Consider the following 20249-nt stretch of genomic DNA (forward strand, 5'->3'; position numbering starts at 1 on the left):
GAAGATAGAGAGAAAATGAAAGTCATTCCCTATGCCTCAGCCATAGGTTCTATCATGTATGCAATGCTGTGTACCAGACCTGATGTGTGCCTTGCTATAAGTTTAGCACGGAGGAACCAAAGTAATCCAGGAGTGGATCACTGGACAGCGGTCAAGAACATCCTGAAATACCTGAAAAGGACTTAGGGTATGTTTCTCGTTTATGGAGGTGACAAAGAGCTTGTCGTAAATGGTTATGGCGATGCAAGCTTTGACACAGATCCGGATGACTCTAAAACACAAACTGGATACGTGTTTATATTGAATGGTGGAGCTGTCAGTTGGTGCAGTTCCAAGCAGAGCGTCGTGGCGGGAACTACGTGTGAAGCGGAGTACATAGCTTCTTCGGAAGCAGCAAATGAAGGAGTCTGGATGAACGAGTTCATATCCGATCTAGGCGTAATACCTAGTGCATCGGGTCCAATGAAAACCTTTTTTGGCAATACTGGAGCAATAGCCTTGGCGAAGGATCCAGATTTCACGAGAGAACCAAACACATCAAGAGACGCTTCATTTCCATCAGCGATCAAGTCAAGGAGGGAGACATAGAGATTTGGAAAATACATACGGATCTGAATGTTGTAGACCCGTTGACTAAGCCTCTTCCATGAGCAAAACATGATCAGCACCAAGACTCCATGGGTGTTAGAATCATTACTATGTAATCTAGATTATTGACTCTAGTGCAAGTGGGAGACTGAAGGAAATATGCCCTAGCGGCAATAATAAAGTTGTTACTTATATTTCCTTATATCACGATAAATGGTTATTATTCATGCTAGAATTGTATTAATCGGAAACTTAGTACATGTGTGAATACATAGACAAAACAGAGTGTCCCTAGTATGCCTCTACTTGACTAGCTCGTTAATCAAAGATGGTTAAGTTTCCTGACCATAGACATGTGTTGTCATTTGATGAACGTGATGGACAAGACCCATCCGTTAGCTTAGCATAATGATCGTTTAGTTTTATTGCTATTGCTTTCTTCATGACTTATACATATTCCTCTGACTATGAGATTATGCAACTCCCGAATGCCAGAGGAACACCTTGTGTGCTATCAAACATCACAACATAACTGGGTGATTATAAAGATGCTCTATAGGTGTCTCCAAAGGTGTTTGTTGGATTGGCATAGATCAAGATTAGGATTTGCCACTCCGTGTATCGGAGAGGTATCTCTGGGCCCTCTCGGTAATGCACATCACCATAAGCCTTGCAAGCAATGTGATTAATGAGTTAGTTACGGGATGATGCATTATGGAACGAGTAAAGAGACTTGCCGGTAACGAGATTGAACTAGGTATGATGATACCGACGATCGAATCTCGGGCAAGTAACATACCGATTACAGAGGGAATGACGTATGTTGTTATGCGGTTTGACCGATAAAGATCTCCGTAGAATATGTAGGAGCCAATATGAGCATCCAGGTTCCGCTATTGGTTATTGACCGGAGATGTGTCTCGGTCATGTCTACATAGTTCTCGAACCCGTAGGGTCTGCACGCTTAACGTTCGATGACGATTTGTATTATGAGTTATGTGTTTTTGTGGCTGTCGTGGAATTGTCACGGCAGATGTCCTCAAGCTAGGACTTAGTTGTGGAGCCATCGCCGCTAGGAAGCTTGAAGGGGTTAAACGGGACAAGGAACACGAGGGTTTATACTGGTTCGGCCCCTTACGGTGAAGGTAAAAGCCTACGTCCAGTTGAGGTGGTATTGATTAGGGTTTCGATGACCAGGGAGCTTAACTGCTATGCCTGGCTCTTGACGAGATCTTTCTTACCCCTAAACCGCTGTCGGGTTGTCCCTTTATATAGAGAGGTTGACGCCCAACCGCTTCTGAGAGTCCCGGCCGACTCATAAGAGTGTCCGGCTCGGACTCTCAACTATTCTTGCCTTACACTACAAGTTCTACCATAATGACGGTTGTAACTACGGGCCTTAAGCCACCTCCGGGTCTTAAGCCCATCTTTGGCCCACCGTCTTCAAGCTTGGCGCCGGGCTTCAGGTGACGATCCTTATGTGTAACCCGGCCCCGCCGGGCGGGTGACTCTAAGGGTTATATCCTCAACATTAGGCCCCAGATCCGCAACGGATCTTATCTTTACTGCCATCCCGAAAATCGAGGCGTTTTATGGTGAGATAACCGCGCCGTGGCCTCCTCGTTTCTCGCGCCCACTTATGATTCTGGCCTTATAAATAGCCCGACCCTCGGGTCCTTTCCATTCTCCCCCTTCTGTCGTCTCCTTCCTCTCGCTACTCCTGTGCTGCTCGAGCTCCGCCGCCGCCGCCGCCGCAACAGAGCTCCGCGTCCTCGTCGACCTTGGCGGCTGCATCACCCTGAACCGTCCAGAGAACCGCGGCGAACCCTCAATGCACATCTGCATCTTTAAGTTCCTTCCTCTCCGTTCCTCAGATCTGCATTAAGATTTTCGAGTTCACCGGTGTTCTTCGCTGTTCATCATGAACTCTTCATAGATTTCACCACCACCGCCCTTTCTTGATCTTAGGATAGTATAAAACCAACGCGGTAGCTGTTTGGCACCCACTTCAAATGCAAGTAGATCTCTTTTCACTGCATAAAGGCTCTGTTTGAACCCAAGAACTTCTTTTGCGTCTGTTTTAGGTCTAGAAACTTTCCTTTTTAGCCGACCGTTTTGATCCAAATTAGTTACTGCGATGTGTGAAACCTGTTTTCACCACACTTAGTAAAAAACTGCACCTGCTGAGTCATGGCGGTTTACATTTCCGGTTTAAAGAAGCCACACACTGTAAAACCTTCCGGCTCAAAAGAAGCCACGCGCCGTAAAATTTTCCGGCTCACTTACAACAAGGCTGTAGACGATTGAATTACTCTCAATACCTCCAGCGGCTTAGATAGCCCGATGCACTTAGATATATGTCATTAGGCCCCTCCATAAGCCGCCACTTTAAACATTGAACTGTAAATTTCTCTGGCTTATAATTAAACCGGACATTTCCTTTTATCATAGGCTTCCGATTTCACCATACCTCCCAAAGCTCCCAAAGCTCCCATCACATGCAATTGGATGAGGTCCAACGTCACCGATGAGACCTTAGCAGATTTCGTGAAGTCGGGTTACCTGCCCAAGAAGGACGTCATGTCCTACCGTGCCCCCGACCCATCAGAAGAGAAACCACAGCCAAGGGACGGGGAGGTGGTAATTTTTGCGGATCATATGAGCCGGGGCTTTGCACCGCCCGGCTCAAAGTTCTTTAGAGATGTGCTGAATTTCTTTGATCTGCGGCCACAAGACATAGGACCCAACTCGGTGTTGAATAGATGAAATTTCCAAGTATTCTGCGAGGTCTACCTTGGAGAAGAGCCCAGCCTACTGCTCTTCAGAGAACTCTTTTATCTGAACCGCCAGAACGAGTGCGCCAACGGGCCGAGCTTAGAACTTGGTGGAATCTCCATTCAGCGACAGAGAGACTGCCTTTTTCCTTACGCCGAGCCGCCAAGCCACCCAAAGGACTGGAACTAGACGTGGTTCTATTGCCAAGACACTTCGCCGGCTGATGAGAGCCCGCTGCCCGGCTTTCGTCCTTCGCGTCTGGAACCAACTCACCCTCTGTCAGACAAGTTATCTCAGGCGGAGCGCCAACCTCTGATCCCTACCATCATCAAGATCAAGGCTCTCCTGGGAAATGGCCTTAACGGCATTGATCTGGTCCGAGTCTGGATCTCCTGGCGGGTGATCCCCTTAAGCCGCCGCCCCGGTTTAATGTGTGAGTACACGGGCCGGAAAGATGGCCCCCTGAGACACAGCCGCAACGATCTTCCTGAAGACGTTGCTGAGGACATGACCAAGGCTCTCTTGAACGAGAGCTTGGCAGACTGCGGGAGGACCGGCTTAAGCCCCTTCTGGAAGACCAACCCGGCCCCAGCGGTAAGCCGCTGATCTGAACATCTTGTTTTCTTTTGTAGATAGCTTTCATCTGAACCTTAAGAAACCGTCATTGTATTTTTTCAGGCTGATGAAAAATTCTGGAAGGTCAAATATGACCATGAGGCGGCCAAGAAGGCCAGGAAGGCTAAGAAAGCCGCCAAGAGGAGCCGCTCCCCGCAAGAAGGGAAGTAGGCCTACTGCTTCAAAGCTGCTGCAACTAAGCGACAGCTCCGAGTCAGAGGTAACCCCTGAGCCTGTAAGCTCTTGTTGTATTTGTTGTTTATTTCTGTCCACCTTATCAATACTGTTCATCAACAGGATGACACCGGAGCAAGTAACCCGGTGGTTGAAGAGGTAATGACACTTTCCTTCAACTCGGAGCCCTTGCCAAGGCTGAAAGTCCGAAGGGTAACCCGGAAAGTAAGCTTCTCACATCCTTTAGCTTATCAAGATCCTCAATTTCTTTTGAAGCAACAAATTCATGAGAGCCGGCGGCACACCCGGACCAACAAGGACGCTGACCTCTCCTCCGGTTTACCTGACGCGTCGAGGAAACGCCGGACCGAGGTTATCTCCCACTTGTACCCTTTTCATCCTTTGGCGGGTGTTATACGTCAACCGCTCAATTCTTCTGATTCAAACTATCAGGAAACCTCACCCTCCTATGGTGACTCGATGCAATCAAACCTGCCGGCCTTCAAGACCGTACCCGGGTAATGACGATCATCTCTTGTTGTGCTTATCTTTACTCATACTTTTGTACTAACCTTTTTGTCCTTTTAGTGCCCAGGCAAAGTTCAGCAAGAGGGCTAAAAAGAACAAGCCGGTCGAAGAGCCGGACTTGCCTGAACCGGAGGTTGCAGCTCAAGAACCGCCAGTTGCCTCTGCTCCTGCAGCCACCGCTCCAACCGACAAGCCAATCGCAGAAACTTCTGCTAACCCGGAGACCTCCAGCCTGGCTCAGCCGGCCGATGACCCGGATGTGGTAATCACCCGGACGGAGTTTGTTGAGCCGGGGAGACCTACTGCGCTGGCCAAGTGCTCCGCCAAGGAAGAGTTGCTAGAGCGCCGTCGGGCCAATCTGGACCTCACTGACTATGCCAATCTGAGCATCGGAGAGATCGTCTCCGGCTATGTCAGTCAGGTGCACAAGAGCCGGGATTTAGAGATCGACATGGTGAATCAGATTCAGCAGAAGTCTGAGGTACCACTCTTCTTGCTTACTGCATAGTTATCTTGTTATCTTTACCATACTCTAGCCCCCAAGTCTACTACTTATGATAGAATATGTTGTAGACTTATCTTCCGGCTTACTCGCATGAACCGGTAATCTGTAAATAGAAACGTTTGATATGCATTAGCCCCCAAGTGCCAAGTGTCTTTGCTTGGAAAGTGCTTGGGACTTTAAAATTGCATAATAACTGTTCATACTATAACCCGGAAATTATGCAGGCTGCTTGCAAGAAGTTTGAGGCTGACCTCTCCGATCTGAAGACCCGCCTGAGGACGCAAGAAACCGAGACCCGGAAGGCCAACGCTAAATTTGTGTCCAGTATTGCTGCTCAAGAGAAGCTGAAAAAGGACTTTGAAGCTGAACGGAAAGCTTGGGCCGAAGAGAAGACTACTCTGGTGAGCCGGGCCGAACAGGCGGAGAAGGCTCTAACAGAGAAAACCGCCGAGCTCTCCGGCTTAAAGCGCCACGTGTCCCAGATGGTTGCCGCAATCTTCGGTAAGTCATTCCACCGGCTCTCGTCCAGTTTATAATCTTTATGTCTCATAACCCATCATTGCCAGCGGCTTATCTTACTCTGTTAAACAGGTCCCAGAAGCGCCAACCTCAACCAAAGTGTGCTGACCATGTTGAAGGCCGTATACACCCTAGTGGAGCAACTCTACACCGGGTCACAGCGCGCCTTGGCCGTGGTGGCCCTATCCAATGAGGTGCCGACTCACCTGGCGGAAGTTCTTCGCCGGCTTGTCGTTCTTCCTCAACGTGTCCAAGAGCTGCGACGGGCCTCTGCAAGAGCCGGCGCCATAGCTGCTCTGAGCCGGGCCAAGGCGTTCCTTCCAGAACTAGACCCGGCGGACATTGCCCTTGGCTACCCCAGCTTGAAGGAAGACGGCACCCCCTTCGACCAAAGGGACTTTGCAGCCTGCGTGAAGATCGTACGCCCGGTGGCCACTCTGATTGGAAATGACACGGATCTGACCAAGTACCAGCCGGGTTATGATGCGGAGAATCAGAGGATCCCCACTCCGTGTTATGAAGCCATCAGCTTAGTCCCGCCGACTCGTAAGCACACCTTTGCCCCGGAAATTGACCCGGCCGGGTTAATTGACGAGGAAGCTCGATTTGAAGCTCTGAGTGGCATTGACTAGAAATCGTCAACTTTCCAGGTCTTGGGAACAGCCGGAGGAGCGGAGAGGGATGAACCGGAAGCTTCAACCCAGCAAGCATCTTAACTCTGTAGGCGGTTTATTCAAACAATGCTTCACCCTTTTGGACTCGATGAGTCTTGTAATAGAATAGGACCATTTTAACTTTGTTGTGCCATCGTGCACGTGCTGAATGCTTAATTCCATTGAAGTTGTTTCCTTATATTCCTCCGGGTCATAAATGATCATTCATGTTCCTTAAGCTCAAATAGTTGTCTTTTACTATCCTGCATAGAAAAACAAATCACAAGTCTCTAGGCGGCTTACCGCACTGAGAATCATAGCCTTATACATATAACCCAGAATTTGAATCACAAAAGACTGGTCCTCAATTATGTCCTTGATATAACCGTAATAACACACTTACCGGCCTGCAAGCACATTTCCGGCTTATATAACCCGAGTAATAAGGTTGGTACCTCAACTCCGGTTTACCAGTCTTAATAACGCCGATTGTGTTCGACTAGTACTGTGAATCAAAGTTAAGCCGGCAAAGTGAGACCCGCCGCGCACACTTGAAACAATCAGAAGAGTTCGTTGCAAATCAGAAAATCTTAGGGGCTTCCGGTTCGAATACGACCAGAGAACCGTCCCAAAGGGGTGATGCTAAGATTCGAATGCGATCATATAGCCCCCAGTGGGTGTGGCGATGCCAATCAAGAGGGTACCGACAGCTATGTTCTCTTAGGTTCGAATACGACCGATGTTTGAACAGGAAGCCCCCAAATGACCTTAGGAGTTGTTTAACGATGCTGATTCGAATACGATCCACGTCGGTTCCCAAAGGGGGGTTGAACTATGATTCAAATATGATCAAAGAAAACTCCCCAATGAGCTCGGCACGTTGCCAATCAAATGGGTATCGACAGCTATGTTCTCTTTGGTTCGAATACGACCTATGTTTGAACAGGAAGCCCCCAAGTGACTATATTGCGTATGGCTAGATTCGAATACGATCATAAGCCGGATCCCCCTTCAAGTTATCATATGATCTTGCAATGAAAACAACACGTTCACCTTTGGAGGAGAAAAAAGGACAGAGGTCCTGCTTTATTGCTTATCATAATATATACATGGCTTAGAGAAATATGTACATTATGAGAGCCGGTGGCTCAAGTGTAATAAGGCTGAAGCTGAGCTATGTTCCACGTCCGACGGGTCTCTTCCTCCGACTTACGTGAATCTTTGTGCTCCCGAATGTCAATGAGGTAATATGACCCGTTGTGCAAATTCTTGCTGACCACAAAGGGCCCTTCCCAAGGCGGGGACAACTTGTGCGCATCTGTTTGATCCTGGATGAGCCGGAGCACCAGATCGCCTTCCTGGAAGACCCGGGATTTAACCCGGCGACTGTGATAACGGCGCAGGTCTTGTTGGTAAATCGCTGAGCGAGCTGCTGCCACATCACGTTGTTCGTCCAACAAGTCAAGAGCATCTTGGCGCGCCTGTACATTATCCGCCTCAACATAAGCCGCCACTCGAGGCGAGTCATGACGGATGTCACTGGGGAGGACTGCTTCCGCTCCATAAACCATGAAGAAAGGCGTGAAACCTGTAGACCTGTTAGGAGTAGTGTTGATGCTCCACAACACGGAGGGTAACTCCTCCACCCAACAACCCGGCGTCCGTTGTAAAGGGACCAAAAGCCGGGGTTTGATGCCTTTCAGAATCTCCTGATTAGCCCTCTCCGCTTGACCATTGGATTGAGGGTGAGCCACTGATGAAACATCAAGTCGAATATGCTCCCGTTGACAAAACTCCTCCATGGCGCCTTTGGATAGATTGGTACCATTGTCAGTGATAATGCTGTGTGGAAAACCAAAGCGAAAGATCACCTTTTTCATAAACTTAACTGTTGTGGCTGCATCACACTTGCTAACTGGCTCCGCTTCCACCCACTTGGTAAATTTGTCAACTGCCACCAAGAGGTGGGTCTTCTTATCCTTGGACCTTTTAAAAGGCCCAACCATATCAAGCCCCCAGACCGCAAAGGGCCAAGTAATTGGGATCATCCTCAGCTCCTGAGCCGGCACATGAGCCCGTCGCGAGAACCTTTGGCAACCATCACATTTACTGACCAAGTCCTCCGCATCAGCATGAGCCGTCAGCCAATAAAAACCATGACGAAAAGCTTTGGCCACAAGGGATTTTGAGCCGGCATGATGGCCACAATCCCCTTCATGAATCTCACGCAAGATCTCTTGACCTTCCTCAGGGGATACACAACGCTGGAACGCTCCCGTAACACTGCGTCGATGCAGCTCACCATTGATAACAACCATTGACTTAGACCACCGAGTTATTTGTCTGGCCAAAGTTTCATCCTCAGGCAAATCTCCCCGGGTCATGTAAGCCAGATAGGGCAATGTACAATCCGGGATGACGTGGAGAGCCGCCACCAGTCGTGCCTCCGGGTCAGGGACAGCCAAGTCTTCCTCTGTAGGCAACTTAACAGAAGGGTTATGCAGGACGTCCAGGAAAATATTAGGCGGCACCGGTTTTCGCTGAGAGCCCAGCCGGCTTAGAGCATCAGCCGCCTCGTCCTTCCTGCGATCGATGTGCTCTACTTGGTAACCCTGAAAGTGCCCAGTGATGGCATCAACTTCACGGCGATAAGCCGCCATGAGAGGGTCCTTGGAGTCCCACTTTCCTGATACTTGTTGAGCCACCAAGTCTGAGTCGCCGAAGCACCTTACCCGGCTCAAGCTCATCTCCTTAGCCATCCGAAGACCGTGGAGCAAGGCCTCGTACTCAGCCGCATTGTTAGTGCAAGGAAACATCAACTGTAGCACATAATGGAACTTGTCACCCTTAGGGGAAGCCAACACGACTCCAGCCCCCGAGCCCTCCAATTGCCTGGACCCATCGAAGTGAATAGTCCAATATGTGTTATCCGGCTTTTGCTCGGGCACTTGTAACTCTGTCCAATCTTGATGAAATCCACCAAGGCTTGAGATTTAATAGCAGTGCGTGGTATGTATTTCAGACCATGAGGTCCGAGCTCTATAGCCCACTTAGCCACTCTCCCTGTGGCCTCTCTGTTTTGAATGATATCTCCAAGGGGGGCAGAACTGACCACAGTGATGGGGTGACCCTGGAAATAATGCTTAAGCTTCCAGCTAGCCATGAACACACCATAAACAAGCTTCTGCCAATGCGGATACCGCTGCTTGGACTCAATGAGTACTTCGCTGACATAATAAACCGGCCGCTGAACCGGATGCTCCTTACCCTCTTCCTTGCGCTCCACCACCACAGCCACACTGACGGCTTGTGTGTTAGCAGCCACATACAACAATAAAGGCTCCTTGTCAACCGGGGCAGCAAGGACTGGGGGGCTCTGCCAGCTGCCTCTTCAAATCCTCAAAAGCAGTATTAGCTGCATCATTCCAGACAAAGTCATCAGTTTTCTTCATCAACTGATATAATGGCATGGCCTTCTCACCCAAACGGCTTATGAACCGGCTTAAAGCAGCGATACGACCCGCCAAGCGCTGGACGTCGTTTATACACGCCGGCTTAGCCAGGGAGGTGATGGCCTTGATCTTCTCCGGGTTAGCCTCAATGCCTCTGTTAGAAACCAAGAAACCCAAGAGCTTGCCTGCGGGAACACCAAAAACACACTTGGCCGGGTTAAGCACCTTCTTGTAGACCCGGAGATTATCAAAGGTTTCCCTCAGATCATCTATCAAGGTTTCTTCCTTCCTGGATTTAACCACAATATCATCCACATAAGCATGAACATTGCGCCCAATCTGGTTATGAAGACAGTTCTGCACGCAACGCTGATAAGTCGCCTGTGCACTCTTGAGTCCAAAGGGCATAGACACATAGCAGAAGGCTCCAAAGGGAGTGATGAACGCCGTCTTCTCCTGGTCCTTAACTGCCATTTTAATCTGATGATATCCAGAATAAGCATCCAAGAAACTTAAGCGGTCACAAACCGCCGTAGCATCAATAATTTGATCAATACGGGGAAGGGCAAAAGGATCAGCCGGACACGCCTTGTTTAAGTTCGTGTAGTCCACACACATCCGCCAGGTGCCGTTCTTCTTGAGCACGAGCACCGGGTTAGCTAACCACTCTGGGTAAAAGACTTCAACAATAAACCCGGCCGCCAAAAGCCGGGCCACCTCTTCACCAATAGCTTTCCGCCTCTCTTCATTAAACCGCCGAAGGAATTGCCTGACCGGCTTAAATTTCGGATCAACATTGAGAGTGTGCTCAGCGAGTTCTCTAGGTACACCTGGCATGTCAGAAGGTTTCCATGCAAAAATGTCCCTATTCTCACGGATGAACTCGATGAGCGCGCTTTCCTATTTTGGATCCAGATTGGCACTGATGCTAAACTGCTAAGATGAATCACCTGGAACGAAATCAACAAGTTTAGTCTCATCAGCCGACTTAAATTTCATTGCCGGCTCATGCTCCGTAGTCGGCTTTTTCAGAGAGGTCATATCTGTTGGGTCAACATTGTCCTTGTAAAATTTTAACTCCTCTGTTGCACAAACAGATTCTGCATAAGCGGCATCGCCTTCCTCACACTCCAAGGCCACCTTTCGGCTGCCATGAACCGTAATGGTCCCGTGGAGACCCGGCATCTTGAGCTGTAAATACACGTAACACGGCCGTGCAATGAACTTGGCGTAAGCCGGCCGCCCAAATATGGCATGATACGGGCTTCTTATCTTGACCACCTCAAAGGTCAATTTTTCCACCCTGTAGTTGTGCTCGTCTCCAAAGGCCACTTCCAACTCGATCTTGCCGACTGGATAAGCCGACTTACCAGGTACCACACCATGGAAAATAGTGTTTGACTGGCTGAGGTTCTTATCCATCAATCCCATACGACGGAAAGTCTCATAATAGAGGATGTTGATGCTGCTGCCTCCATCCATGAGCACCTTAGTGAACTTATATCCTCCCACCTGAGGAGCCACCACCAAGGCCAAGTGACCCGGATTATCCACCCGGGGAGGGTGACCCTCCCTACTCCACACTATAGGCTGCTCAGACCATCGTAAATAGCGTGGAACCGCCGGCTCAACAGCATTCACAGCCCTCTTATGAAGCTTCTGATCTCGCTTACACAGATTGGTGGTAAATACATGATACTGTCCACCGCTAAGCTGCTTTGGATTGGTCTGATAACCCCCCTGTTGCTGTTGATGACCCTGGCCAGACTGCTGACTAAAGCCCCCTTGACCGTTCTGAGGATTAGAATTTGAGCCGCCGCCCGGGCCATGAAAGCCGCCGGCGCCTGAGCCACCGCCCGGGCCATTGTTGCCGTTAAAGGCGTTGGAATTCTTAAAGGCCTTCATGATTGCATAATCCTTCCATAGATGAGTAGCTGGATTCTCTCTAGAGCCATGCCTTGGACAAGGCTCATTCAACAGTTGCTCCAGCGTCGGGCCTGACCCGCCGGCTCGGGGAGGGGGCCTCCCCTTGCGTCTCTGGCTATTACCCTGTGAACTGGCGTTGGCCACGAACTCTAGGCTGCCGTCGGCCTTACGCTTGCCACCTCCTTGGTTCCCCGGGTTATGCTGAGGACCCTTGCCATTGCCGTTCTTCTTTCCCTTCCCTGTCCTTTCATCATCTGAAGTGGGGTCCTTGGTACTATCAGAATCGGCGTACTTGACGAGAGCCGCAATCAGCGTACCCATGTCATTGCAGTCGCGCTTAAGCCGCCCGAGTTTCATCTTCAGGGGCAGAAAACGACAATTTTGCTCCAACATTAAGACTGCAGAGCCGGCATCCATCTTATCCGATGAATGTATGATCTCTTTGACCCGGCGAACCCAATGTGTCGTAGACTCACCCTCCTGCTGTTTACAGTTAGTCAAATCCACTATTGACATAGACTGCCTACAGGTGTCTTTGAAGTTTTGTATGAACCGGGCCTTTAGCTCAGCCCAAGACCCGATAGAATTCGGCGGTAGCGCTTTCAACCAAGTGCGGGCAGTCCCATCTAGCATCATGGTGAAGTATTTGTCCATGGCCGCTTCACTGACCTCCAGCAGTTCCATGGCCATCTCATAACTTTCGATCCAGGCTCCGGGTTGTAAGTCAGCTCTGTAATTAGGCACCTTCCTAGGGCCTTTGAAGTCTTTGGGTAGACGTTCATTGCAGAGAGCTGGCACTAAACAAGGGCCACCTCCAGTCCTCGTAGGGATACCCACGTCGACAGAAGTCGTCGGATAAGCCGGGGGGGTCTGGTAAGCCGTCAACGGCCAGGCGGGTGCCGGTTCAATACCAAACCGGGATTAATGAGTTTCACATTAGACCCTTTTTCTACTAGTGCTAGTACAAGCTATCCTGACTAAAGGTGGTCTTCGCCTGCCAAAGGCTCTGGTGGTGACACCGTCTTGGGCTCCACGGTGACCTCCGTCCTGCCGTCCTGCTAGACTTAGTCACGTTGCACCGATATGGAAACCATTGCCTGATGCCTCTGTACTCATCGCCTGATCTTGCCTCCTTAGCACCAAAGAGGAAACGAGGACATTGTGCGCGCTGGCGCCCGCCTGGCCTTGGTCGTCATGGCTGACGTTGTAGGAACCTCGCGAGGTTCGCCTTGCCTTCATCTCTCCGCCCCTCACGAGCCAGCCTGGTGAGGCCGCTCCTGAGGAGGTCTTGTGTCGTCCGTCTCGCGAGGCTTGGCCCCTCACGAGGGTCTTGAATGCTTGTTGGTGAAGATGGGCCGTACTGGGCCTCGAGTGGAGCCACGTCGCGGGCCGTAGGCAGGCAAGTCTGGGGACCCCCGTTCCCAGAACGCCGACAGACACGTCGCCAGTCCTTCATCCGCCGAGCCGCCCCCATTTCTGCCCCTCCATCTGCTTCCACATATAGCCATCGCCGCGCTGCATCGAATGCCACAATCTGAGCAGATCCCGACAGCGCCCCTGAAAGGGCATTTCCCTCCCAAAGTGTTTTGGTGTTGACGACGACGCAATTTGTGGACTAACCATGTGCTTGAGATACACATGCATATTTCCTACACTTTTATTTCTTGGTCAAAGGAAATTCGTACTATCAAGAGGGAGTTCGCGTTGGAAGGTACAGGTGGAATCAAATCACGTACACAAAACTCATATTGCACCCACATTGCCTTCCTATCCGTTTTCGAGGAGACAATCCAACTCTAACATGTGCTGAAATTACACACCCGACTATACCGCTTTGCCCAGCGGTTGTACCGCTCGGGACTGTTGCTAGACATCCAGCCGGTTGTACCACTCCCAGGTTGGAGCGACACTACCGCTCCATGTACCGGGGCAACCACCGCTCGGGGGGGGGGGGGGGGCCATTCTTCTCGGTTTTGAAGTGGTACAAGGGCGGTATCCCACTGGTAGTTCTGGGTATATTTCTACAGCCGGTACTACTGACCACCCCGACGAAAGTACCGCTCTGGCTGGTGTGGCTACATGCGGTTGTACCTCTCCTAGGAGCAGTTGTATCGACCAGTGTCATTCCGAAGCATATCTATTAGATTTAGAGGGACCTATAAATGGTGGGGGTTCTTTCTCCTCCCACATACCTATTGCCTCTGTCTCTCCTCCATCAATGCCCTAAGCTCCATCTTGCTTGATCTCCTTCTCTAGCCAACCAAACTTTTGGATTTTCTAGGGATTAAGGGAGGAGACCAAGATCTGCACTTCCACCAAAGGTAACTTGATTCCCCTACATTTTATTGTGGATCTTGTTATTCTTGGGTGTTTGGCACCCTAGACGATAGAGGTCACCTCGGAGCCACATTCCATTGTAGTGTAGCTTCGTGGTGGTGTCGGGAATCTACAATTATGTTGTGGAGATTGCCCCAACCTTATTTATGAAGGTCCGGTTGCCACCTCGAAGGGCACAACTAGTGGGTTCGTGGCACCTTGCATTGTGCCAGGCATGAGAATGGGGTCAAAAATTGTGGCGCCTGGGGTGCTTTGTGCCTCCACACCCCTCTAACAGAGATGTACCTCTCCCAAATGAGGGAACTTCGGGGAAAACCTCGTCGTGTCTACTTGCCGGTTATTCTTCCTTCACTTACTTTGTGCAAACTAATATTGTGTTACTTATATTATGTCTTGTGGTTATCTTGTTTAGCTCATCATATAGGTTGTCCACCTAGTTGCATATCAATACAACCTACTTTCTTGTTGATAACCTAAAATTCAGGAAAGAAGTTGAAAATTGTTAGTCCCCTATTCACCCCCTCTAGTCGACCATACCGATCCTTTCAGCCCGTTAATTTCCACAGCAAGGTACATCACCCCCTCTCTCCTCACTCTCCCCCTCCAACCTTCGTGTTGCATCTCAACCCTCTCTGTTCATTCATTCTTTGTTTCGCTTTTTGTATTGGATCATTACTAGCAGTAGATTGGATATTGCGAGCACATATTCATTAGTACTTGCTGCATATTGCTACTTTCTACTGCATGTTCAAGTCTATGTGTCAGTGGATTGTGTTTGATATGTGTTTGTGGTAATGTTTCTATGGGTAAATGGTCACAAATTTTTGTTTGAATTTGTGTTTGGATAACATCCAATGCTAGTAGTGTTATGTTCATGTAGTTTTGATAGTTGTGCCATGCTTTTGTTTTGAATTTGTTTTTTGTTGACTGAAGTATGACTAGGAAGGCATTGTGGGATGATGCACATAAGAAGGAACTCATAGAATATTCAAATAAGAGGCTGAAAATGGGAACAAACCATTAGGTTATTTAACTAAGAAGGGCGCTGACAAATAATGTTTTGGAGAAATTTTAAGCAAGAACTTGAAAGAAGTGTTCCAATTCATAGCCAAATCTTCCAGTTTCACGGTTGTCCCTCAACCAAACAACTTTCAAATTTTCCATAGCTGAAAGTTTATAATAACTTTCTTACCGCTCACAACTCACAACCACCTTTTTAGAATACATATCACAACCAAAAACCTAATTTTGTTCGCACCGATCAACCGGGAGAGGAGCTTAATGGTTACTAAAGTAGGTTGGAATAATTGATTAGCCACTAATGGTTCGGCCTCCATCGACGTACATAACCTGGCCGGTGACGAACGAAGCTGCTGGCATGCAAAGGAACGACACCATCGACGCCACCTCCACTGGCTCACCGAGCCGATGCATCGGAGTTCTCAACAACGTATTTTCTATGACCTTTGGATCCACCTGTTAAATTCGATCCAACAGATATTACTTGTTAACTTTCTACCAGGCAAGGTAAAAAATACAAAAGGTAGAAGCTGAATTTTGAGGGGGAAAAAGTAGAAGAGCACACTAAAAATGTCCCATTATAACAACTTTTGTTCAAATTAATTACGTAAAATATTTAGGCTTGTGCATTTCTTAAATTCCTTTTTTGTTTTTCATGTGCGGTCGGTGCGTACACTGTTTTGCAGCTCGGTATTGATCCCACCCGGAGCGACGGAGTTGACACGGATCTTATCTTGAGCCCACTCGGCAGCAAGGCTCCTTGTAAGCTGGTTAACTCCTCCTGCATGTTTGACATAATATATTAATAACATCGATGGAAGTAATTTTTGCACCTTAGTTCGACTTTAGAGATTTAGATATCCATATCGTAGTGCGTCACTTATGTAAGTATTGATTTTAAGTCCTACATCACCAGATACTTTGATACTACTCTCTCCATCCCAATCCCCAAATTAAGTGTCGCTGGTTTACTAATAAAAATAGTTTTGATACCACACTCTCCATCCCAATTCCTAAATTAAGTGTCGCTGATTTGCTAATGAAAATAGCTTTGATACTACTCTCTCCATCCCAATCCCCAAATTAAGTGTCGCTGATTTGCTAATAAAAATAGCTTTGATACTACTCCGTCCATCCCAATTCCCAAATTAAGTGTCCCTGATTTGCTAATAAAAATAGCCATGTGCGTCGCAACGATGCACAGACCAGGTTCACCTTTTTTTTCGTCAAAAAGGTTGGTATGTGCCTGCATCAAGTAAGAACTTGCGTGTACGGTAAACATATACTAAAAATCAAGAACCTTGGTTTGCATACCTTTAGATATGCAGTACAGTGCGAGGGTGGAGTAGCCAAGTGAGCTTGCAACTGAGGAGATGTTAACGACGCTGCCTCCTCCGGCGATGGAGGCGTCTCGGAGAAAGGGGTGTGCGAGCTGGCTTAGGTGGAACGCCGACTCTAAGTTAGTCGACATGAGATGCGAGTACTCCTCCGCCGTGCACTCCACGGTCGCCTTGGCCACATTCCGTCCCACGTTGTTTACCTGCATGCATAGAGTTGGTGCAAAACAATCCGAGCTGAAAATTGACCTACCTTAATAGCAGATCACTGAGAAAAGAGTAACGGAATTGACTTGATCGAACAGACTAATCTTACTAGTATGTCGAGCTTGCCGTCGAAGGTTTGCTTCGCCGACTCCATGAGCTTCTCCCTCTCGGCTCGCACGGAGACGTCGCAGACGGAGACGGTGACCGGAAGCTTCATCTCCTCCCACCGCCGACGGCACCCCTCCAGCTCCACCGCGTTCTCGGAGCACGTGTGCACCCGCGCCCCGAGCCCGACAAGCTCCTCCACAATTGCATGTCTGTCGTCTGATGCCAGTTAGTAGCATGCAGCGTAGTACGAAATTTGCTCCTTGAATGCAGCATGTGTATGTACGTACCCAATTCCTCTGCTGCCTCCGGTGACCAGCGCGGTTGCGCCGGCGAGGCTCCACCTCTGCTCCCTGCTAACTCCAGCGGCTGCCATCTCTCTCTCTCTCTCTCTCTCTCTCTCTCTCTCTCTCTCTCTCTCTGTGTGTGTGTGTGTGTGATTGTGTGGTGTCACTTTCTCTCTTATTTGAAGATTACACAGGCCACGTCGGAGTGATCTCGTCCGTACGTTCAATTCCTGCCACCGACACACGCGTCCCACATGTAGGACGTCCCATCGGCTATTTGGATCCTAGGGCATCTAAAACGGGGACTGCACACGGTATGTCGGTATCTGTCCGTGGAGGCGTTCAGAGCTGTCCATCCAACATTAGACACATTTCAAATGAATTTAAACAAATATAACAAACTATATGTAAACGGACTATTTTCATTTAAACCGCATCAAATTTATTACATTTTCAACATATTTCAACTAAACAAAACGGATGACACTTTTTTAACCTAGCCTAAATGTTCGCCGGTCATGGCAGTGTCGGTGTCCCACATCCTGTCTTTTCCATGTCCGGCAAGCTCACCGGCCGAGAGCCCCGGGAAGTGAAACTACCGGAGGGAAAGAATAAGACGTGGAGTACCACCCACATGGGACATCAGGCGTGCTCACAGCCCATGTCTTACTCTTCCTCGTCCGAGTCCGCGGGGCGGCGTGACCGACGTGGAGCTGGTGACGGACGCAGTCGCATGCGCCTCTTTTTCATCCGCCTTCACGTCGAGCTCCGCAAACATGGCGTCTCTCTTAGCCCGCATGACGCACAGCCGCCATCGCTCGCGGAGGATGTCTCATGTGATGCGCGTAGACGTCTGCTGCTTGCTACTTGTGATAGGCGTTGCGATTTCCCCGAAGAGAAAGAGTGATGTAGTATAGCAGCATATAGTATTTTCCTCAGTTAAGAATCAAGGTTTATCGAACCAGTAGGAGACACCACACAAACAAGATAAGCGATACCAGCAGACATACAAAGCAAATGCTTGCACCCAACGCGGGCAGAGAGTTGTCAATCCTATTGTACTCGCCAATTGCACAAATTAAATCTGATAATAGTGGTAGATAGATAAAAGAAAAATAAAAAATAAAATGAATAAATTGCAGTAAGTATTTTTAGGGTTTTAGTAAATTTAAAGTGAATAGACCTGGGGACCATAGGTTCACTAGAGGCATCTCCCTCATAAGCATAGCAACGGTGAGTAAACAAATTACTGTTTGGCAATTGATAGAATAGCGCATAGTTATAATGATTCTTCATGACATGATCAATATACAGGCAGTACGTCCATTATAAGTAAACCGACATCCATCTGCATCTACTACTATTATTCTACCCCAAGACCTCTATCCAACATGCATATCAAAGTATTAAGTTTAAAACAAACAGAGTAATGCTTGAAGCATGATGACATAATGTAGAGAAAGTAAGACCAAATAATATGTTCAAACAGAGTCCTTTTACTCTTAATAGCAACGATACAAATACGAGCCTTGCAACTCCTCTTTCATATAATAAGGACACCGCAAGATTGAACCTACTATCAAGCACCTATCCCACTAAAGATAAATCAATCTAATTGGCCAAAAGAGATAGATAGATCGGAGAGAAATACAAGTCTATAAAATCACACATAGATAAATCTCAGGAAATACTCAATTGCTTTCATGAATAATCTGATCATAAACCCACTATTCATCGGATCCCAACAAATACACTGCAAAAGTTTACATTGGATTGATCTCAGATGAGATCATTGTATTGAAGATCAAAAGAGAGAGAAAGCCATCTAGCTACTTGTCGGATTTCGGGTTCCGGCAAAACCCTCGAGGTTCGAACACTGGGGTGCGCGCGAAGATCTCCCCCTACCTAATCACGCCCCCAGCTTCCCGGCGATCTCAAAGCCTAGCTCGACGAACCCGCAACACAAGAGACACGAGATTTATAATGGTTCGGGCCATCGTTGTGGTGTAATACCCTACTCCAGTGTGGTGTGGTGGATTGCCTCTAGGGCCGAGGATGAACAGTACAAGGGAAGAACAGCCTCCTGAGGTGAGGTGTTCTTGTGCCTGGTGAACTTGTGTGGGTGAGGATGGATCTGAATCCGTCCTCTCCTACTGTGGTGGCTAGTCCTATTTATAGAGGCCCTGGTCCTCTCCCCAAATATCGAGCGGGAAGGGAGCCAACAACGGCCAAATTTGAAGGGAGACAACTAGTACAAGCTATCCTGACTAAAGGTGGTCTTCGCCTGCCAAAGGCTCTAGTGGTGACGCCGTCTTGGGCTCCACGGTGACCTCTGTCCTGCTGGTCTTGGTCTTGTTGCACCGATATGGAAACCTTTGCCTGATGCCTCGGGACTCCTCGCCTGCGCTTGGCCCTTTAGCACCAAAGAGGAAACAAGGACACTGTACGCGCTGGCGCCTGCCTGGCGCCCGCCAGGCCTTGGTCATCATGGCTTGCGTCACTTGAACCTCGTGAGGTGCCCCTTGCCTTGATCTCTTCGCCCCTCGCGAGCCAGCCTGGTGAGGCCGCTCCGGAGGAGGTCTTGTGTCGTCCGCCTCATGAGGCTTGGTCCCTCGCGAAGGTCTTGAGTGTTTGATGGTGAAGATGGGCCGTACGGGATCGCAGGCAGGCAAGTCTGGGGAACCCTGTTCCTAGAACGCCGACAGTTTCCCCCGGGCCCAAGGTGCGCTCGAAATTGGCTTCGAGGCGAAGCCAAAGGGCAAGTGCGGAGCGCCACGGGCCCCAACAGCCTGCAGCCTTGGTCGACGCGTGGCGATTGACGGGACGCGGGCGGCCTCGCTTCCCCACGCAGCCTTGAAATCCGCCTGGCTAGGCGGCCACGGCATCCTACACAGTTATTTCCCCGTTGCGGGCAACGCACTCCCCAACTTCTTCGCTTCCTCGTACCTCTGCTTCTCTTCCAATCTGACTCGAGCTCAGTCGTCTCTATCGCCATGGCGCCGAACCGGGCGGAGAAAGGGAAGATGCCCTTGTCCTCAGCCAGCCCACCTCCGGCCGTCGAGCCCACCGTCGGCCGATCGCGGGTGCTCAACCAGGAGGCCATGGATAAGGTCGGCCCTGCGCTCGCTACCAGCTTCAACGAATGGGGAGGGACGGTGGCCTGGCCTGCGTCCCGAGCCATCATTGATAGGACGGCCACCGAGGTCCAGTTCTTCATCGAC

At 49.2% G+C, this 20249-nt stretch overlaps 1 protein-coding gene across 1 annotated transcript; it reads right to left on the reverse strand.

Moving 5' to 3' along the window:
* Positions 1 to 15208: 15208 nt before the first annotated feature.
* LOC123124202 (noroxomaritidine/norcraugsodine reductase) lies at positions 15209 to 17174 on the reverse strand. The gene is made up of 5 exons (XM_044544862.1): positions 17032 to 17174; positions 16746 to 16953; positions 16407 to 16632; positions 15767 to 15873; positions 15209 to 15548 (listed from the first exon to the last, which is right to left on the reverse strand). Exons 1-5 carry the CDS (start codon positions 17115 to 17117, stop codon positions 15384 to 15386), a joined length of 792 nt encoding a protein of 263 aa, XP_044400797.1. The 5' UTR covers positions 17118 to 17174; the 3' UTR covers positions 15209 to 15383.
* Between the last annotated feature and the right edge of the window lie 3075 nt (positions 17175 to 20249).

The sequence above is a fragment of the Triticum aestivum genome, chromosome 5D (assembly GCF_018294505.1).
Source record: "Triticum aestivum cultivar Chinese Spring chromosome 5D, IWGSC CS RefSeq v2.1, whole genome shotgun sequence".
Taxonomy (NCBI): domain Eukaryota; kingdom Viridiplantae; phylum Streptophyta; class Magnoliopsida; order Poales; family Poaceae; genus Triticum; species Triticum aestivum.